Here is an 18,066-nt window from a genome sequence, read left to right on the forward strand (position 1 = left end):
ACCTTTGTAGGAAGAAAGTGTCTGTTGGCCTTGAAGAATTCAACAAAGGGAACACACTAGATGTATACAGAACGACCTTTACTTGCTGAGCAATCATGGCAGCTAAACCTTACCTCATCAGGCCCACAATGTGTGTTGGCACACAATGGGTGCAGGAAGCAAGGTGTCAAATCTTGACAACCATGCAATCTGGATGATGACTTGCTTGGCATGTTACTTACGTGCACCCCAGCTAATCCACTTTTAATTGGATAATAACCGAGATATAATTTATATTGCCCTCGAAGGTAGGAACCATAGTATTGAAATAAGACGCTATTCTATGAAACCTCGAATGACTAGCTTCACTAGCCATTATGCTTTTTTCAGTCTTGGGCTGCGTAGGCGCTAGTATTTCAGGCAAGCATAGAAATATCTGTGGCCTCCACAGATCTCCTTACCTTATTTTCAAAGGTAACAAAGAGGAGGAGGCGCCGAATGTAGCTAATCTAACTCAAGGGTCGCCATTTTGAGCACCCGCTAACACCTGCTGGCAGGGGCTCATGGACGGGTATTAGAGCCACTGTTTGCCATGAGTGCATTGTCACCTGAAGCAACAGCCCTGCACAATGCGTGACCTGCCGTCATTTGAATTCACTTGTCTCATTTTACTTGAAAAGAAAGAGCAGAAATTGGGCCTACGCCAACAGCACACAATGGCCGGCTAATCCATCATGCAGTCATCCATGCGCGCAAAGCCGATCATATCGGTCTTCACCCAGAAGACTTTCTGTGTAGGATTTATGAAAATAAACTTTGCCATTTCCTGGAATTCCTCCACCTCAAATTAAGGGAGTGAATTGGTGTGCTAGATGATTCATCCAGGTACTTAAGAAATCGGTGTTGAAAATAGCAATTACATCTCTTTAAATGATACACCCACAGTTAGTCTCAATTTTTCCTTCTGGCCCAAATAGTAATTCCGTTTGGACAGCACAATGGGGCTTGGCCGCACACTGTCTCCGATTGCTATGAAAGCGAGAGCGTCCTACACAGGGCACACACCTTGTCTATTTGCACAGGTCTTACTAGTCTTTCAGCAAAAGAAATGTTTAAATAGCATTCAAGGTAAAGCTTTTCAGGCTTTGTGAGCGACATAGTGCGTGCACATGCTAGGGTCACAATGGCCTGGCATTTGACTGACCACGCCCTAGTTCTAGCTGCCTCTTAGGGGCACTGACTTATAGGGAAATCTCCGGATTTCTCTGTATCCAAGCTCCCTCTGGCGAAAATACTGACTTGTGATCTACAGACAAGTGACATCAAATGTCCCTATTAATTTGTTATCTTTGTCATTGATTCTTCATATATGTATTTATGTTCTTTTCATTATGTGAGACATTATGTGTGGTTATCATGCTATTTCCTATACAAATTAAATCACCCTTACCCTATAATGTAGACATAGCCTGATGTAGACACATATGTCTTGATATATACATATATATCTTGATATATACACACACACACATATCTATATATATCTTGATATATACATACATATATACATATATACACACACACACACACACATATATATACAGTTAGAAATGATAGTAAATCGGATATTATACTGAGTTCATCTGTGTATGTCTATATATATTTTCAGCCCTTGCATCTTGCTTCTGCATACAGCATGGGCCGAAGGGTCAGTCCACTTCAGCCATTGGATCTCTTCAATGTGAGGATGGCATTTTTCCATGTACACATCCACCTAAAAAATAATCCACTTTAATCCCTAGGCTACTACACTTTTTTCCAAAGTCATTTTTGCAATGGGTTATTTTGCACTTTTTGTTTTGCAAACATATGCAACCCGCCATTATTCACCTGTATTGTTACTTTGTATTACTTTTAAAGTCTATTGTGTGTTTGCAAAAATAAATCAATGAACATGAAATATTGCTGTCTTGTCAAGGTAATACTAGTTGGCTTTGCCTATGATTGTTATCTATGGTTGTTGATTGGTGAGAAGGTTCCTAGAGGATGATCTCAGGCACCGTGATAGTAAGGCAGGAAGGGTATAGTACCGAGTGGTTAGGTAACCTGACAAATTCTATGCACCCTAAACAGGCCTCGATGCCCATGCAACACAGGGTCCTTGTTAAAGCTGCAGAGCGCCACAGATAAATGAATAACGATTGCCAAACTGGTAAGAAAGCGGCTTGATGTGAGACAGCGCACACTCGATGCGCTATTTAAATGGTTGGGTGGGGGGTTGAAGGATGACGAGTCTTAAAGGTGTGTAGAAAAAAGGTAAGAAAATGCCTAAAAGTTCACAACAGCACTGATAGCATAAGCGGTCTGGCAGCTGACAACCATGTGTTAGAAATACCACATTTTTGGAACCCTTCACTGTGTGGTGAATGGACAGCATTGTGCAGGAGCGGGGACACAAAAGCAAAAGTTCTCCAAAGGACACCCGCTCTTGGCGTGTGCAGGCAAAGCCGCGACTTGCCTGCTATTGATGTCCTTGCTTTAATTTCGTTTTGGCAGGCACCCATTCTGCCCAGGGCCTCTCGAGCCCACGCAGCTGTGGTGCAGCCGTCACCTCCACTACAGTGTGCCCACGCGCTTTGGCAGCACACACAGGTCCAGGAGAGTGCCTTAAACCCATCAAAGGGGCCGTCTAGCAGAGGAAAAAGACAGTTCTCTTTACTCAGTCCTGCATCCCTGACAATTGCATTAGGTATCCCAAAATGGGCTTAGTTTGATATTTTCTGCTTGGGATTTGAGACTTATTAGGACTTCCTTCCCGGATAACCCTTTTAGATTGTGCACAGCTGCATGCTTGGATGCCAAAGAACCTCAAAGGCTGACGGAACTACTTGGCAGTGGGGAATAGTACATGGCAGGCTTGTGCCTCTGGAGGCCTGGTAGGACTGGGGCGGAGACAGTCGCATGTCGGGTAAAGCCTGGCACCAAACTGGCTGTGCACCCACCTGGGAGCTTTTACAGAGGCGGTCTGCCATCCAATCCGCTCTTTTCCTTATGATTCAGCCTACCTCTCCCTGTCATCGAGCTGAGCCTCGGTCTATCAGGACAATCGGTTATTTTATATTTAAGCTCTCTCGCAAAGGATGCTGGGAAGCAGTGCATGCTGTGCCGTCTGTTGCTTTCCAGTTAAGAGACAACAGGGCACTCTTTCTGAAGGATCCTTGGCGGAAGTCCATACCCTGGCCTTTGTGCGACGGTGGCCTCCTCCGCAACCACACATCAAAGGACTCACAGCCTGCAGAGGGTTTTAATGTGGTGTTACCTCTGAAGTAAAGACACCAAAGTAAACTGCCATTAGGACTGAAAACAATATCTGTTATTTATTTTAATGCACACAGATTCATTTTAGTCATGTGAATAACTATTCGGTAAATGAGAATGATAAAGGTCCTGGATATAAAGATAAATTAATGCTTGAGTAAACTATGAGTTTTTCTGGGAGTAAATGTCATAACACTGAAGAAGAATGTCTACTCCGAAGCAGACAACTGATAGTATAGTGTAGAAAAGTTATGTAATGTATACAATTAATATAATTTTTTATTGTATCTTTTCATAAAATGCTTACAAAGTATGAAAATAGTCAAATTAAGGAACAATTCTTTAAAAAAGATAAACTCCTGAAAGTATCGATCAACGTTATAAAGACCCGTTCAACAGTAACATTGTGGAAAGAAAAAGGAAATATATCAAGACAAAGACGGAAGAAATGGCATGAATCACTTTGCAGTGCATTGCATTTTAATGGTTTTATGTCACTGCTTGTTTTATGTTTTTGTGATGAAAATACGATACATAACTTAAAAAGTTGTCTTTGCAGATTTTTTTTGTTTGCATTTCCAAAGAGGAGCGTTTGCAATACGTGAACAAGAAAAGTGGGAATATTTTTTGGAAAAGCAACCCAGGTGCCATTAAAGAGGCATCCTGCGGCCATGATAGATTGGGAACCTGTTTACTTACATACCAGCTAAACGGCCTCCAAACTTACCTGACCGCCTTTGCAAAGGTCAAAGGGATTTTCATAGGCCAACCTACTCAATCCCTCACATATTTGGGGGTGAGATAGCCACCTGTGAGTTTCCGCATTAATGTATTTTGAGAACATACAAGCACTTTACGGCTTTAGGTGAGATACATTGACTATTAATAAGATTCCAATAAAATCCCCTAAAGCCCAAGGGATCAGTCCATTATCCTTTGAGAGACATTACACAATACAGGCTGCTAAGCACATTAAATGCAGGTTTTCTGTTCAAGGACACTATCCCACCTGTCAGTCAGTGCCTCTGGTAAGTACTCGTGTTGCTATGTTTTGACCCAAGATTTAGAGAAGAGGCATAGGAATATTTGAGGCGAGGATACATTACTATTCTAGCAATCACATTTTTAGTAGCTTTGGTGAACTCATGGTATGCAGGGAAACCGATTACAAATGTGCGGAAAGCATTTGCATGAGTAACCGGGGCTGTGATGCACTAATAGATGGGAAACTCACTCCACCTTAAGGATTTGTTGCACACAATACTTCTGTGTGTGGACAGTAACCTGTCAGCCACAATTCCCCTGCTGCAGCCACCAGGAGCCAAAGAAAAAGCATGCAATGTAACTTCTCTATTTCACTAGAAAATGTGTAACTGACACTTAAATGTTACAATATTCACACTCTTCTATAAGATAATTAATTACGAGAATACGTAACAATTAAGGGGTTTTAATACCGTTTTTTTTCTGGAAATCATTGCTTCGTTAATTGTTCAGGAGAAAAAACTATTGAAATTTCTTGCCAAAATAAATATGTAATTTGTTCAATTTTATGAAGACCTAAATACTTCCATACCTATCCTTTTGGCACCAAATACTTTCTATAGCATAACAATATTCCTTGCTGTGATTGCTTAGCCCTTGTAATCAGGGCCAAAGACTCCACAGCTAGCCACGATGTTCTGAAATTCATGAATGTCTGACTTCCTGGTTTAAATGTGTGGTTGTTTTTAAAATTTCTGTCCTTAAAGTGTCCCAAAAAGATCCTAACTGAAGCCCTGCTGACTTACAACTTTGTAGTGCCTTGAACAACAACTCTGGTGGAAATTCTGGCCGGCAGGATACAAATGGTGTCCACAGGATCCAATAGCTGGTATCTGTATTAGTACATCTTCTCAACTGTGGTTGATGAACGTGTTTTTTATTTTAGTTGCCTCTAAGAACCAGCTGCAGTCCTTGCAGGTATCAGCGGTGGGGCCGGGTTAGGGGGGATTTCAAGGGACGATGCCGAGGGAAAATTAATAATGCATTTAATATTCCCTCTGCACCGTCCCTCGAAATCCCCCCTTACCCGCCCCATCGCTGTTACCTGCACCGACTGCGGCTGCTAAGAACTGATTTTTGTTATCCAATTGTGTCTCTTGGTGCAAATGTTCTTATTTGTATTCAATATTAGCAGTCCAAAATCTCATACGCCATTTGTTCGTCAAGAGGTTACCTTTTTAAAGCTGGTCAACTGCCTTGTCTCCCAAGGATGTCAACTGACTGAATGGCAAGCACTTGTATTTTAACGTAAAAATAACAAACTAAGCATTGTTTTATCGATTTTGACTGCTTTTTATAAAAATGGGATTTTACTCACCCTCGTTTGCACTTTTTATACACTTTGTGAATTCTGTCTTCTGGCAGTCCATATTTTTCTGAAATCTGCAGTAGAAGAAAGTGCTGTATTGTAAATTTTAGCATGTTAATGAAAGTGATTTACACAAAGAGTATGCAGATAAACTGGAAAGGTCTTAGCCCTGTTGACACGTGAACATCATTTCTGGGTGCATATTGCCAGCTCCTAGAGGCATCAGATTTCCACATGTAAGATCTGGTATAGCATATCTGTGCATGGTTTGTCGGCACTAATTGGTGGGATGGCAGTTGAACTACCATATCAAAACATCATTAGGGTTCAAAATCTACAAAGTGAGGTCCGAGGAAACTCAACCACCCATGCAAGTCTGATGCACTACTGCCTTTGTTATTGGAAGCTGATATTTATTTATTTTATTTTGAAGGTTTTATATAGCGCGAAAAGACCCTTGCGGGTATCAGAGCGCTTTACAAGAAATATAGGAAATAGATATATACATACAAAATACTAATAGAAATATTAGTCCGACAGTGTTGACTATTACAGCATAACACATATTTACATGACTGCATCCAATAGTTCAAGTGAATTTGGCCAAGGGAATCGATTTCCGTTCTTTTTTGAAGAGTGCTGTGTTAGGGGTATGTCTTGTTTTTGGAGGCAAAGCATTCCAAATCATAGGGGCCATTCGTGAGAAGGTGCGGTTATAAGTTTTCTTCTTGGAAAATCCTTGTGGTTTCAGTAGCAGGTTATAAGAACTCCTGGTGGTTCTGTTACCTCCCAATAGTACTAATTTCTCCGCACGGTATCGTGGGGTTTTCTGATGCAGTGACTTGTGTGTCATACAGGCGATTTTCAAGTGGATTCTATCATAAAAGGGCACGCAGGTCTGGGGAGATGTGAGTTTCCTTTGTAGCCTGTGATTAATCTGGCGGCTACGTTGATTGTCGCCCTTAGAGGGGTTGTCATTGATCTGGGAAGGCCACAGAGAGCGGCCCTCCCATATTCCACTCTGGGGATTACTAGAGTTTGGACTGTCTGTTTAAAGTCATTTGCGGGTATGAAGGGTTTTAGACTTCTAAAAGTGTTCAATTGAAAATTGCACCCCCAATGCCCCCATCATGGCAAAACCGCCTCCCACCCTTCCAGTCTCCCGGTTGAAACGCCTGATGCATTGTACTCCATGTCTGGTCCTGAATTCACCACAACTGTTACCGTAGATTTATCTGTGTGTAGACATGGACATCCACACGTATGTCGAGACTGTCACCTCACATAGACTCCACAGACCAGCAGACTCCAGACAACTACCTTGCTCTAAACACTGACATAGTTCATGTGAGAATGTGGCCTACAGATGAAGGAGTCAAGATAACAAACCTGTTTAGCCAAACAGTCCCCCACCAAGTGCTTTCTGTTTTATCGTTTTGGGGTTTAGGTCAAAGGTCTTGGAGCAGAGATTGCTAGTTAGACCTAAGTTCAGCTGCTGCTCCAGGTGGTTTTGTGTCTCCTGAGGCTGCTGGCGATGAGGCCTCCATGTCAGAGGTTCTTCTGCATTCCAAGCTGATCAAAGCTCTTGAAACAAGCCGAGCAAACGTTCATACTCTGAGATATATATATATATATATTTGCGGTCTTCAAGTTATCATTTGCTCTGTCATCTCAGGTGGGCATTTCAGTGCAGAAATGCTGTCACGTATTCATTGACCACTGAAGATTTGACAGGAAGATACACTGAGTGACCCATGACCTAAAGATGAGCCATTGTGTGATTTAAAAAAAAAACAATTATAGTTGGAAACCCGAGGCTACAGCACGTTGAAGAACACTGATTGATAACTGACCCAAACCGTCTATTACAGCAAGCAAAAGCTAAAGGCATGGTTACTTTAACTGATAACGGTGAGATTGGTTAAAACACAGGGTTGAGAAACAGACCGCAGTGGTCGCAAGCGACAACTTAGGGGTGGCAATTGTAACTCTTACATGAGTCCACTAAGGGAACAGGTCCTTCGTAGACCCCCTGCACGAAAGGCTTTGTGTGAGTACCTCCTTGGAGCCATAAACACACACTCAGGAAATGTTTCTGCCAGTGCTTTACATAAAGCGCCAGGTCCGGGCTGTCATCAGATAAGCCTGTCTGTATTTTGATTTTTGGAGTCCGTTGTGTCAGAGCCTGTGCTGATAAGGATCAGGGGGCCGAGCACGCGGGCCGGCAGTTACAACATGGCGGAAGCTTCCAAAACAAACAGAAAACGGCGCAGCCTTCGTCTTCACATCTCACGCAGGCCCGAGGTTTTAGTGGAAGCACGAAAACATTCAAAGGGAGGGGCGCACCGTGTCCTTCTCTCCCTGCCAGTGCATGATTTAAAAACATAAATCAATAAATGGGTGCAGCGGCCCAAAGGTTTACAGGACCCTGCGGCCATCGCTGCTGAATGCCAAGGGTGCGTTGACCCAGGCTGCCTAATTCTGAATGCACCTCCTGCGTCTTTCTCTCCCCACCCTGCACTTCCTACCTCTTTATCTCACTCTTGCAAGTTTTTCTTCATCCCTATCTCCTTTTGCAGCCGTTTTAATAACTCTTTCTCGCTCATCTGCATTTCTCTCTGATGCTTTGTGCCAAAATCTAACATGAAATCTCTGAAAGAGGAGTTCCAGTGCCCGCCCCACCTGAGAAATAAAGCACTGCTCTCTGGCGTCCTCCTCAGGTGCAGCTTATAAAGTTCCATGATGACATCATCGCCGTTGACATTATCCTGAGCGTTTCCTAGGGAAATGTTGGAACTAAAAAAAGGGACTTCTCTCAGAGAGGTTTTGACAGGCCTTCCTCCATGGTTGGCTATGGGGTTTCCTCCAGGAGGCGAGAGGGCTCACACGCAGCACCAATTTCTCCAGTGTTTTGATAGCCCGTGCTAAAACCGAGGGGTGGGAAGATCACAAAAAGGTACCTCGTCTAGTGCACAAAAATACTTTGAGACGGTCCTGGCCTTCACTCCGGTGTGCATTTTTGACTCACTCAATGGGAGGTACAGAAGTATTAAAAATAGAACTGGCTCATAGAGCTACCGAATGACATCCACTCAGGCTTTTCGAATACCCACCTACATGGAATATGCGTGAGCTTACTTTCAACATGAGGAATTTCAGTTGTGATTACAGGGACATAACACGGACCCCTGTGGTGCAGGGGGACCCCCAACCTTTCAAGGGGCCCCTGTTCAGTACAACAACAAAGCCTATGAATATTTGTGAGATACTGGACAGGTGGGTACCCATTATCACATTTTTCAGGGAAGGGGGGGCACTGTGGGTCATACATTTTGCGTTATGCCACAGGCGTGATTATGTGCCTAATGAGAAGTTTAAGAACTTAAATGGATTTTACTATGCCTCTGGAGGATAGGCCCAGTTCGATATCAAGAATAAAAGCAAAAGTAATTGCTTTCCAGAAAGACAAGCAAGATCAGATCACAGGGCATAGAGCTTCCACAAAACAGGACTCGACTGAAAGAGGACTGTACTGATGTCAGGACACAGGGCCGGCTCTTGGAAGAACATGGCTGCCACAGCCATGGTGGTGGCTTTCCAGGCCATGCAGAAACTGTGAAATGCCACCAGATATGTGTTATGTACTAACCACAGTCCAATGGGACGGTCACTGCTAGTGCTTCTGCACAGCAAGAAGACACTTACCCTGCATGGAAATTCGTAAGATTTCTCAACAGGACCGACTTTGCCCCAATCTTATGTATATCCATGATAAAATTCCTCTTTTAATGTTCATTGCAAATTATCTGTCTATCTATCTATCTATCTATCTATCTGTCTGTCTGTCTGTCTGTCTGTCTGTCTGTCTGTCTGTCTGTCTGTCTGTCTGTCTGTCTATCTATCTATCTATCTATCCATCCATCCATCCATCCATCCATCCATCCATCCATCCATCCATCCATCCATCCATCCATCCATCTATCTATCTATCTATCTATCTATCTATCTATCTATCTATCTATCTATCTATCTATCTATCTATCTATCTATCTATCTATCTATCTCTATCTATCTATCTATCTATCTCACACAGGTAAATGGAAAGGGTCCCTTGGTACTGTAGACAGAGAGGTACAGTTCAAGAGTCTCGTCGATTCTCCTGAGCAAACTAAGCAGAGAAGAGACAGGTTTTAAGATGTTTAAGATGTTTACAGAACTTTAAACGTTCTTGTTAGACAGCTAGAGTTGGGCTTAGGGTAAAAGTTAACGTTAGTATAAGGGATAGGGTGAGATAGTTTTAGGAAGGTTGGCCATGTTGGCATTCTTCATTGCTGTTCCTTCATTATTGCCAAAAAACTGTAAATTATTGAAGGCGTCATCATGTGGATGGATCAGTATTACATTTCTTTATTATAGTATTCATTTTCAAATAGAATTTACTGCAAACCCAGTTCTGCTAAGACTCTCTGACCCCATTCTCTCAGTGTCAAAAAAGCCATCCCTTGGTGTAGGATGTGCTCATCAGGTCAAATACTGTAGTGTTTGGGCAGTTTGTAGCCTCAGCAGCTAGAAGTTAAACCTCCTTGAGAATCAGTTCACATTTAACTTATAATCTCACAAGTACGTCATATCTTGACCTTGAATTTATTTCTCCTCGATGGGTTATGAGGCTAAAATCCTCTACAAAAATATTATAGCCTGCCACAATAAAGTGAAAGTAAATGTATATGTTGGTAAGAATAGCTTCATTGTTTTTAACTGCACATCTCTGTACCTTGACAATACATACGTTGTCACAGAACATAGATGGTGAACTAAGAAGAGCACATCTATCCATACGTAAACATACTGACCATCACAATACCATGGTATGTAATATTTGGCCATAGAATTTTTGTAGGATGATATTTAAAATATAACATTTTCGTAGGATGCCCACTGACTGAGGTGGATGGAAATGATATCCAGTTTCTCATTTAGTCTCATGGTCTAAACATAAACACTTTTGAGAAATGCAGAGCCATCCACACAAAATACCTATTAGTAGTGAAACTTACAGCATTCCTTAACCCTTGAAGGTCCGGCGTCTTCAGCATTAAGGCATCAAACACTTCCTCTGATTCTTGCCGTACATACAACAATACTAAAAACATAAAAATAAGGATTTCAGCCTTTTTTGTTCATAATAAATGTAACATAGATCAGTGCTGGAAGATTTTAAAATAAATCCCATGTTTTCTTAAGATGTGTAGTTGTTCATGCGAGTAAAATAGTGGGAAACAGAGAAAGAAAAGACAGGGGGGAAAGAAAGAAAAAATGGAAAAAGTGAGAATAAGAAGGAAAAAGTGAAAGAGAAGTTTTAAACAAACGGTGAAAGAGAGATCGAAGGGGTCAAGGAGAGAGCGTGAAAGTTGAAAATGCTGGTGAAAAAAGAGGGTTCTAGGAGACAAAAGGAGTTAAAAGGAAGGACTTGCAAGTAGAGAGGGGGAGAGGACACCTGAAGAAAAAAGCTAGAGGCTAACAGATAGAATGGAAGAGAGGAGAAAAAATGGGAGTGAGTGAGCACGATAACCAGATAGACAGTACAGTTATACAAAAGATATAATATTATCTTTGAGTTAGTGGTTGTTATGCTTATGGTGTGTTCTGTCTCACTCTCTGCGTGCCTTCTGGCATATTTTTGCTTTCCTTTTTTGACCCATCACTGTGCTGTTTTATCCCTCAAGATGACCAAGGAAAGGAAGCTCTCTTCTCCAAATCACATGATGCTTAAGCCCAAATCCTGTCCAATACTGGAGTATTGAGTTAGTGCTGTCCACTGCCGTGAACGATAGTGGAACAAACAAGTGCATTGACAACAACTGGTCATTCCACTGAGCGCTGCCTCTGACTCTTTCGAGTGACAGGAACAGGGTAGGATGAGCACTTTTCAAGCACTCCTCACAGCTACTGTGAGGAGTCATATGTGGACTGTGTACAACCAACCCACAGGTGATATTTGGGTAAAAAATCTGTCAGAACTACAGAAATGTTCACAAACAAGTGAGGCCACAATGAACAATTAGTACCACAGGAAGAGGATATCATTAGTTGAAGTATTTCTTTAAGGGCTCCTAGAAAAAAATCCCAAGAGACTGTAAGAGGGTATTTAGAAGATCCTGCCTTTTGGGACTAATCAAATCCTAAAATCCTGCAATAACACTTGTAGGCAAATTTCTTTAAATACAATGATGTACAACTCTCAATGGATCAGAAGCGACGCAGTCTTTGCAGCATTTGTGGAAGCTGAGTAATTGTGTATTTGAATGGCCTGAACTTTGAGGCTATTCCTCCAAACCATCTTCTTTCCACTAACTTGCAAAGCACTGTAGTCACCATACTCCAATGCCAGTTAACAGATGTTTAAGGCACATTGGTGACCATGCAAATCATTGTGTTGCATCTAATGCCTAAAGCAATGGAGCCAGCATGGACCTATATTTATCTGTCAGGTTTACCATATTTTTGAAAGATTTACATCTGACTAGATACGGGTCTGCCAGCAGTAGCCAATGATTTCCAGAACCACTGTTTCTTTCTTCCCAACAAATATCTTCCATCCAACTTTTAAAGCTCCACAGAAATTATGTTGGTTCAATACTCAGAATCTGTCGCTGATCATCCGCTTCAACATTTAAAAAAAGGTTTTAACCAGATTGAGATTGTCCAGCATTAGCCCCTGAGTGCCAGATCAGCTTTTCCAAACCAATAGCTTTTGTCCCCCTCTCAGAGTATTTTAGCAAAGAAAGCCCACTGCTGATTAATAGCGCCACCCTCGCCTTTTGACACATTGGTGTCTATTTAGCTGAAGTTGCCCACTGTTAATCCAGATGCAGTGGCGGATGTTCCTGATATCCAAATTTGCTAAAACTACACACAAATAAATTAAACGAGAATGAATTACCTAGGCAGTGGTTATTACGACAACTGGCGATGCTCCGGCCCAATTTAAACAGGCCTGTTCTATGCGAAAACCTCCATATATTCAGAGATTTGCATTCCAGAAGATTAAACCCACTCAAAATCTCTTACTAACACTTATGTACAACAAACACCTATGTCCACAAGCCTAACCCTCTGACATTCTCCCAAAGGAGGTCCAATAGTATTGTACTTTCTACCCATCACTCTACACGCCTTCCCAGGCTCTCTTCCCTTCCACAGGAAACAGGAGATTTTCCACAACACATCCGGGTCGTGCCTAATCTCCCCATTTCCTTGATTGACAGCATTTAATCTACGCTCAACATAGATAACCCTACAAAAAAATTCTAACAACTTCAACACCTTATTTCAAAATATGAAGATAAATATAATTAAGTTTGCCTGCATTCAGACTGTATATGTGGCCCATTGGCTCTGTTCACTAGCCATTGACTCCAGTGCCCACTGCGAGGAGTCACCTTTTAAGATAAGTAAAAATAGGGGCATCATTAGAATATTTAGTGTCATTCTTAGGCTGTACTACATTCAAAATTACCCACCCCTGTTGTGTTATTAATACCAAATTACAAATGGTGAAGTCAACGAGCAGACAGGTTTCCTTTATTTTTCGTAAAATATGTTTTATACCCCTTTCCTATGTCATTCCACCAACCGACTTCCATCTTCAGGTCCCCTGCCTCACTTTGCAGCAGCCTCAGGAAGAGTTTAGCACTATGCAAGCATCCAACACGACAACACATGAAAAGCCGTACAAGTTATAACAAAAGGTGCATGACTGTAGGTGGTTGGTTGAACTTGTAGATAAGTTCATAGAAAAGGTTCTTTCAAGTGGGTAAACAAGCTAAGTGTGTTTATTTAACCTGACTCACAATGCAGCTGACTGCTTATTGACTATCAACCCCTGCTCTGCCGCTATAAAGTATCCAGCCCCTTTTTTATTTGATAGATTTGAGCAAGAAATACTTTTTATAAGCTTATAAAACCAGCCTGGCTCTAGCAGTGAAGTGGGAGTGATCGGTGAAAGAATTACCTCTTTGTGAAAGATCCACCTTCGGCTGCTTGGACGACGACGGGTCATATTCATCGGCGAAAGACTGGCAGCTTCTTTTCATTGATAACCTGAGAATACAGAATGCAGTTCTATCAGAAACAGCTTGTAATCGGCTCATGCATTAATACAGAGCTGCACAAATACCATCAAGCAATACGGATATCTGTGTGTTTCCTTCACTTTCTAGCTAGTGAAATATTGACCTACAAAACTATTGCATCCACTATATCGACCTTACCGATACTTTGCAAGATAATTCTAGGTAGGTGGATGTGGACCTAAGAATAGTAAATATATTCATACCACAACTATGAAGTGATAGTTGATGTAATGGTTTCGATATTTTGTTGCTCGATATTTCTGCTGCAATATGGTGATATACAACAGATATGGTACACAGTTGATCCAAATCTGAAAATATAGTACAGTCGACACTGGTGATTTCATGAAGGTTGTTTTATGCAAGAATGTTCATAAAGGAAAACAAAGCCAGCCTTCACGTGTTTCGTCAACAGGTCGCTACCTGTGACTCCTTTATGAACATTATTGCATAAAACAACCTTCATGAAATCACTGTTGTCGACTGTACTATGTTTTCAGATTTGGATCAACTGTATACTTTATACGTGTGCCCAGGACTTGCATATATTTATCTGGCAATGAGCTCTTAACTCATTCCTTATTCAGGGGTTTGGGTCCTCCCCTGACCTGGTTGCACCGTGAACCATTTGTTCTTCGTTTTCTATAACCCTGCACTGTTACCTGCCCGAGTGCCACTCACCTGCTACCCTAAAACCCTTGCAGAAACCAATATATAACAGATATGATAGTAAAATATTAAGACATAAATCGGTACTGCCAATTGAAATAGGTAAAAAAAAAGCTCTTGGATGTAGTGCCACTTTTCAGAAAAATAACTCCAAAAGTTGGAACTCTCATCCAAAACATATACAGCTGGTTGACTCATTACATCAGTTTAAAACATGTTGAAAGGCCATTTAACCAGCTACTGGTGGGTTTCAGGCCCTATGTACCACATATTGACTGTCTCTACTAAATGGACAAGAAAGAAGACCCTAAACGCACCCTTGGGTCAGTAATGGTCAAACTGCGGTCAGTAGCTTAAAAGCAGACTTGCGATGTGGACTGGTCTTTTTATGCCTAGCTCTAGTCCTGAATGTTGCGTGCTGCTATGGTTGTGGGAATGTTATATCCAGGGGTGTGATGTGGGCCCATGAAGACACTTTGATTGGGGAGGCCCCTACATCGAGCAATGAAGGAAACCACTCAATCATTGGTGCTTGTATCTTTGCTGTAGCATCAACAAGCTCTTTTTGCTCTACGTTTGCCCGTCCCACTACAGACTGTGGCCTCAGAAGTCCCTGTGTACATTTTTTAGAATTGTCCTGCTATTTTACTTCATCCTCAAGGAGATAATCTCTTTTCACCTCATGGAGCTATTCTATATTCACCTATGGACAGGGCCCATGGAATAATGCAATTGTGTGGCTGTGGTGATTTTCGCATTAATATAGATTTGCCGAATTTGCCACATAATTCCTCATCTCCCACATAATTTGCAGATTTTCACCCCCAAAAATGTGTTTCTAGCTCAAATGGTTCAAAAGTTAATAAAAATACAGCCACGTGTTGCAGCGCAGTGGAAGGCCCTTTGTAAAGCGGGACTGATCACCTTTCTGTTGCTTACATCTAATTTTGGGTATTAAACTGGTTCTAATGAAGTGCAACCATTGCTCATACATTATTACCAAGATAAAAAATGACGAAATAATGAAGTAATATTATTAAAAAACATGTCACATTATGCAGCCTAATTTGCTTTTTCTTGCTGCATAATGTAGTCAACCCTGCCACATATCTTGGTTCTTTCCTGCCGCATAATTCCAGTGGCCCTGCCTATAGAGGATGTCATTTAATGTGCATTTATCACAGACATACACACAGACACACAAATAACATTGCATTCCACGTCAGCAGGTGAGCATAAAATAACTATCATGACCATTCTACAAATACTGCTGTTCCACTAAATTCCAATACATAATTGAAGTTATATATGAAGTTAATATGTACACATACTAAGTAAAGATTGACAAGTACACCATTTTAAGAATGCATTATCAATTACAATTCATTCAAGTACCTGTCGTTCTCCTCCTGAGCAGCAGGGAGTACCTGAATAGGACAAGAAAATAAAATATGCTTTTTTAGTCACAGTTAATGCATCTGTTAAATATTTGCGGAGTTTCCCCAATAAACCCTTTCCGTGTTACTGTTTTTCCTTCTTTCAGACCTGCATTCTTCTTTTTCAGGCTCTTTCGTCTATGTTATTTTTATAGAGAGAGGTTTGTTTGGTTTGGGGATTCCGGCATTAGGAGCAGGGTGCGCTCCTGCAGCCGCGCCCTGCTCTGTGGATCAGGTACACATGCTCTGTGGCTCCGGTACACCAAGCCCCTCCATGAGCACACGTTTTCTAAAGCTTTTCAGTATGTATGTTCTTAAACTTGTATGTATTTATCTATAGGCAGTTGTAGCGCATACGTCAGGTTAAAGATTAATGGAGCCCTGAACATGGGCCTAGGCATTGGTGTGGCAAGGGTGCTAGTGGAAGCAAGCAAGGGTTGGATTTGGACCAAAATAGGCCCATGCACCAAAATAACTGTGCCCCCATTAATGAATCAGATAGATTAAAAAGGGACCCACATTTGCGAATCAGGTCAGTTTTGATCTTTTAAAGACATGATGTATGAATGTTTTGCATGATATGGGCGATTGCATGCAAGTGTGCTTGTTGTAGGCAATCCTTGTGTCAATAACGGGGAAATGAACACTACAAAACGGCCCACTTGGCCATAAAACAGACCCACACACTGTTAAAAACCATCCTACACACTGATCTGTCAGACAAGCCCATCGGACACTGCCTGATTGCCCTATAGACTGGTCCGTACCAGGAAGCAAGGAAAATGCACCTCTAAATGCTCTTTGGCAGGGCTTTAAGTGGGCCAGGTCCTGAGGGTGCTCAGCACCGGCAGTTCTTAAAAGCAGGTGCTGAGACAGGCTCTCCATTTTTGCCCTCACCCTCATGGTGAGAAAAACAACCCTCAACTCTGCAGTAGTGCCACTGCGAAAAGTTTTTGATCTAACTTCAAAGAGACTCGTCTTAGTTCTTTCACAGGAGCATTTTCAAAATTAAATACAACAAAGCCATAGTTGCTAATTATTTATCGTGTGCAACTAACAACCATTGACAAAGCCAATAGTACTGGCTTGTTGTATGAATAATCATACTTGTATTATATGTCTGGATGCAATCAGGGCCGGACTAGGAATCAAAACCAGCCCTGGCAAAGTGTTTCGCCAGCTCCCCGGGGGGTTCGGAGTGCTGTTGAGATGTTTGCCAGGGCTGGTTTCAGCCAGTTTTGTTACAAGGACCGATATTGCAGCTATGCTGCAAAAACGGCAATGTAACAAAATCCCCCTCCCCCCCAAGGGGCCTAAAACTAGCCCCCACCATGGCGGCCCACTGAGGAAATGCCCGGTGCACGCTAATGCCATTCCAGCCCTGGATGCAATGACGGAAATAGCAAACTACCACACTATGCTAAGCACAGATTTTTAGCTTAGGTGTTTTAAGCCACATCCTTAATTACGTTGGCCACGCCCCTTTAAGAAACCCTCCAGTTTTTTATCCCACCTACTCTTTGGCTAGTAAAATACAGCAATAACAAGGACCCCGGTGCCACCGCACCTACTGCCCCATTAATAGTTCCATCGCTGAGTGACAGCCCGGAGTTGAATCTCACAGTTGTTTACAAGATGCGGGACGATCATGAGTGGTGAATTCTGTCGTATGGTGTTATAGTGTTGTCTGAAGGGGTTGGATAGTTATGTGAGAATGCGAAGCCATGCTATGTTTTATTTTAAGACGTTATGACATATCAACATCGGTGCCCACTGTTAGGGATACGTACCACGCCGCATCGGTGCATGTTGGAGAAGTGCATGTTGGGGATGAACAGCACAGGCTGGGTTTCGAGGTCGGCTTCCGGCCTCAGGTACGTGATGTCGTTCCCTCGATAGCCGGCGAGCAGCGAGGATTTCACATCTACCCAGAAAAAGACACATCATTCTCATGTTAGCTGTCGCCACAATTTGGAAAGGAATCAAAACAATACAGCATGTCTCGAGCACTTCGATCGAAACCCCCCCGGGCCGCGTTGACAGGGACATGGTGCAGGTGTAAGCTGAGGCGGTGCACCCCGAGCCGTGTGGCGCGCCTGCTCCCGCCTTAGATTAACGTGATACACTATATGGAGGCGTAATGCGCCTCATTTATTGTCCTCTTTGTGTGCTGACG

General features: G+C 42.2%; 1 protein-coding gene across 2 annotated transcripts in view; it reads right to left on the minus strand.

The window, feature by feature from the left end:
• GRHL3 (grainyhead like transcription factor 3) overlaps nucleotides 1–18,066 on the minus strand; it is a 68,750-nt gene that overhangs the window by 5,007 nt on the left and 45,677 nt on the right. For both annotated transcript variants that reach the window (XM_086956422.1, XM_086956421.1), the window contains exons 11-15: nucleotides 17,681–17,814; nucleotides 15,850–15,881; nucleotides 13,665–13,753; nucleotides 10,708–10,793; nucleotides 5,660–5,724 (exon numbers count right to left, since the gene is read on the minus strand). In XM_086956422.1, the coding sequence (XP_086812548.1) occupies nucleotides 5,660–5,724; nucleotides 10,708–10,793; nucleotides 13,665–13,753; nucleotides 15,850–15,881; nucleotides 17,681–17,814 (406 nt within the window). The remainder of the gene's footprint in view (nucleotides 1–5,659; nucleotides 5,725–10,707; nucleotides 10,794–13,664; nucleotides 13,754–15,849; nucleotides 15,882–17,680; nucleotides 17,815–18,066) is intronic.

Source organism: Lissotriton vulgaris, chromosome 2_1, assembly GCF_964263255.1.
Source record: "Lissotriton vulgaris chromosome 2_1, aLisVul1.2, whole genome shotgun sequence".
NCBI lineage: Eukaryota > Metazoa > Chordata > Amphibia > Caudata > Salamandridae > Lissotriton > Lissotriton vulgaris.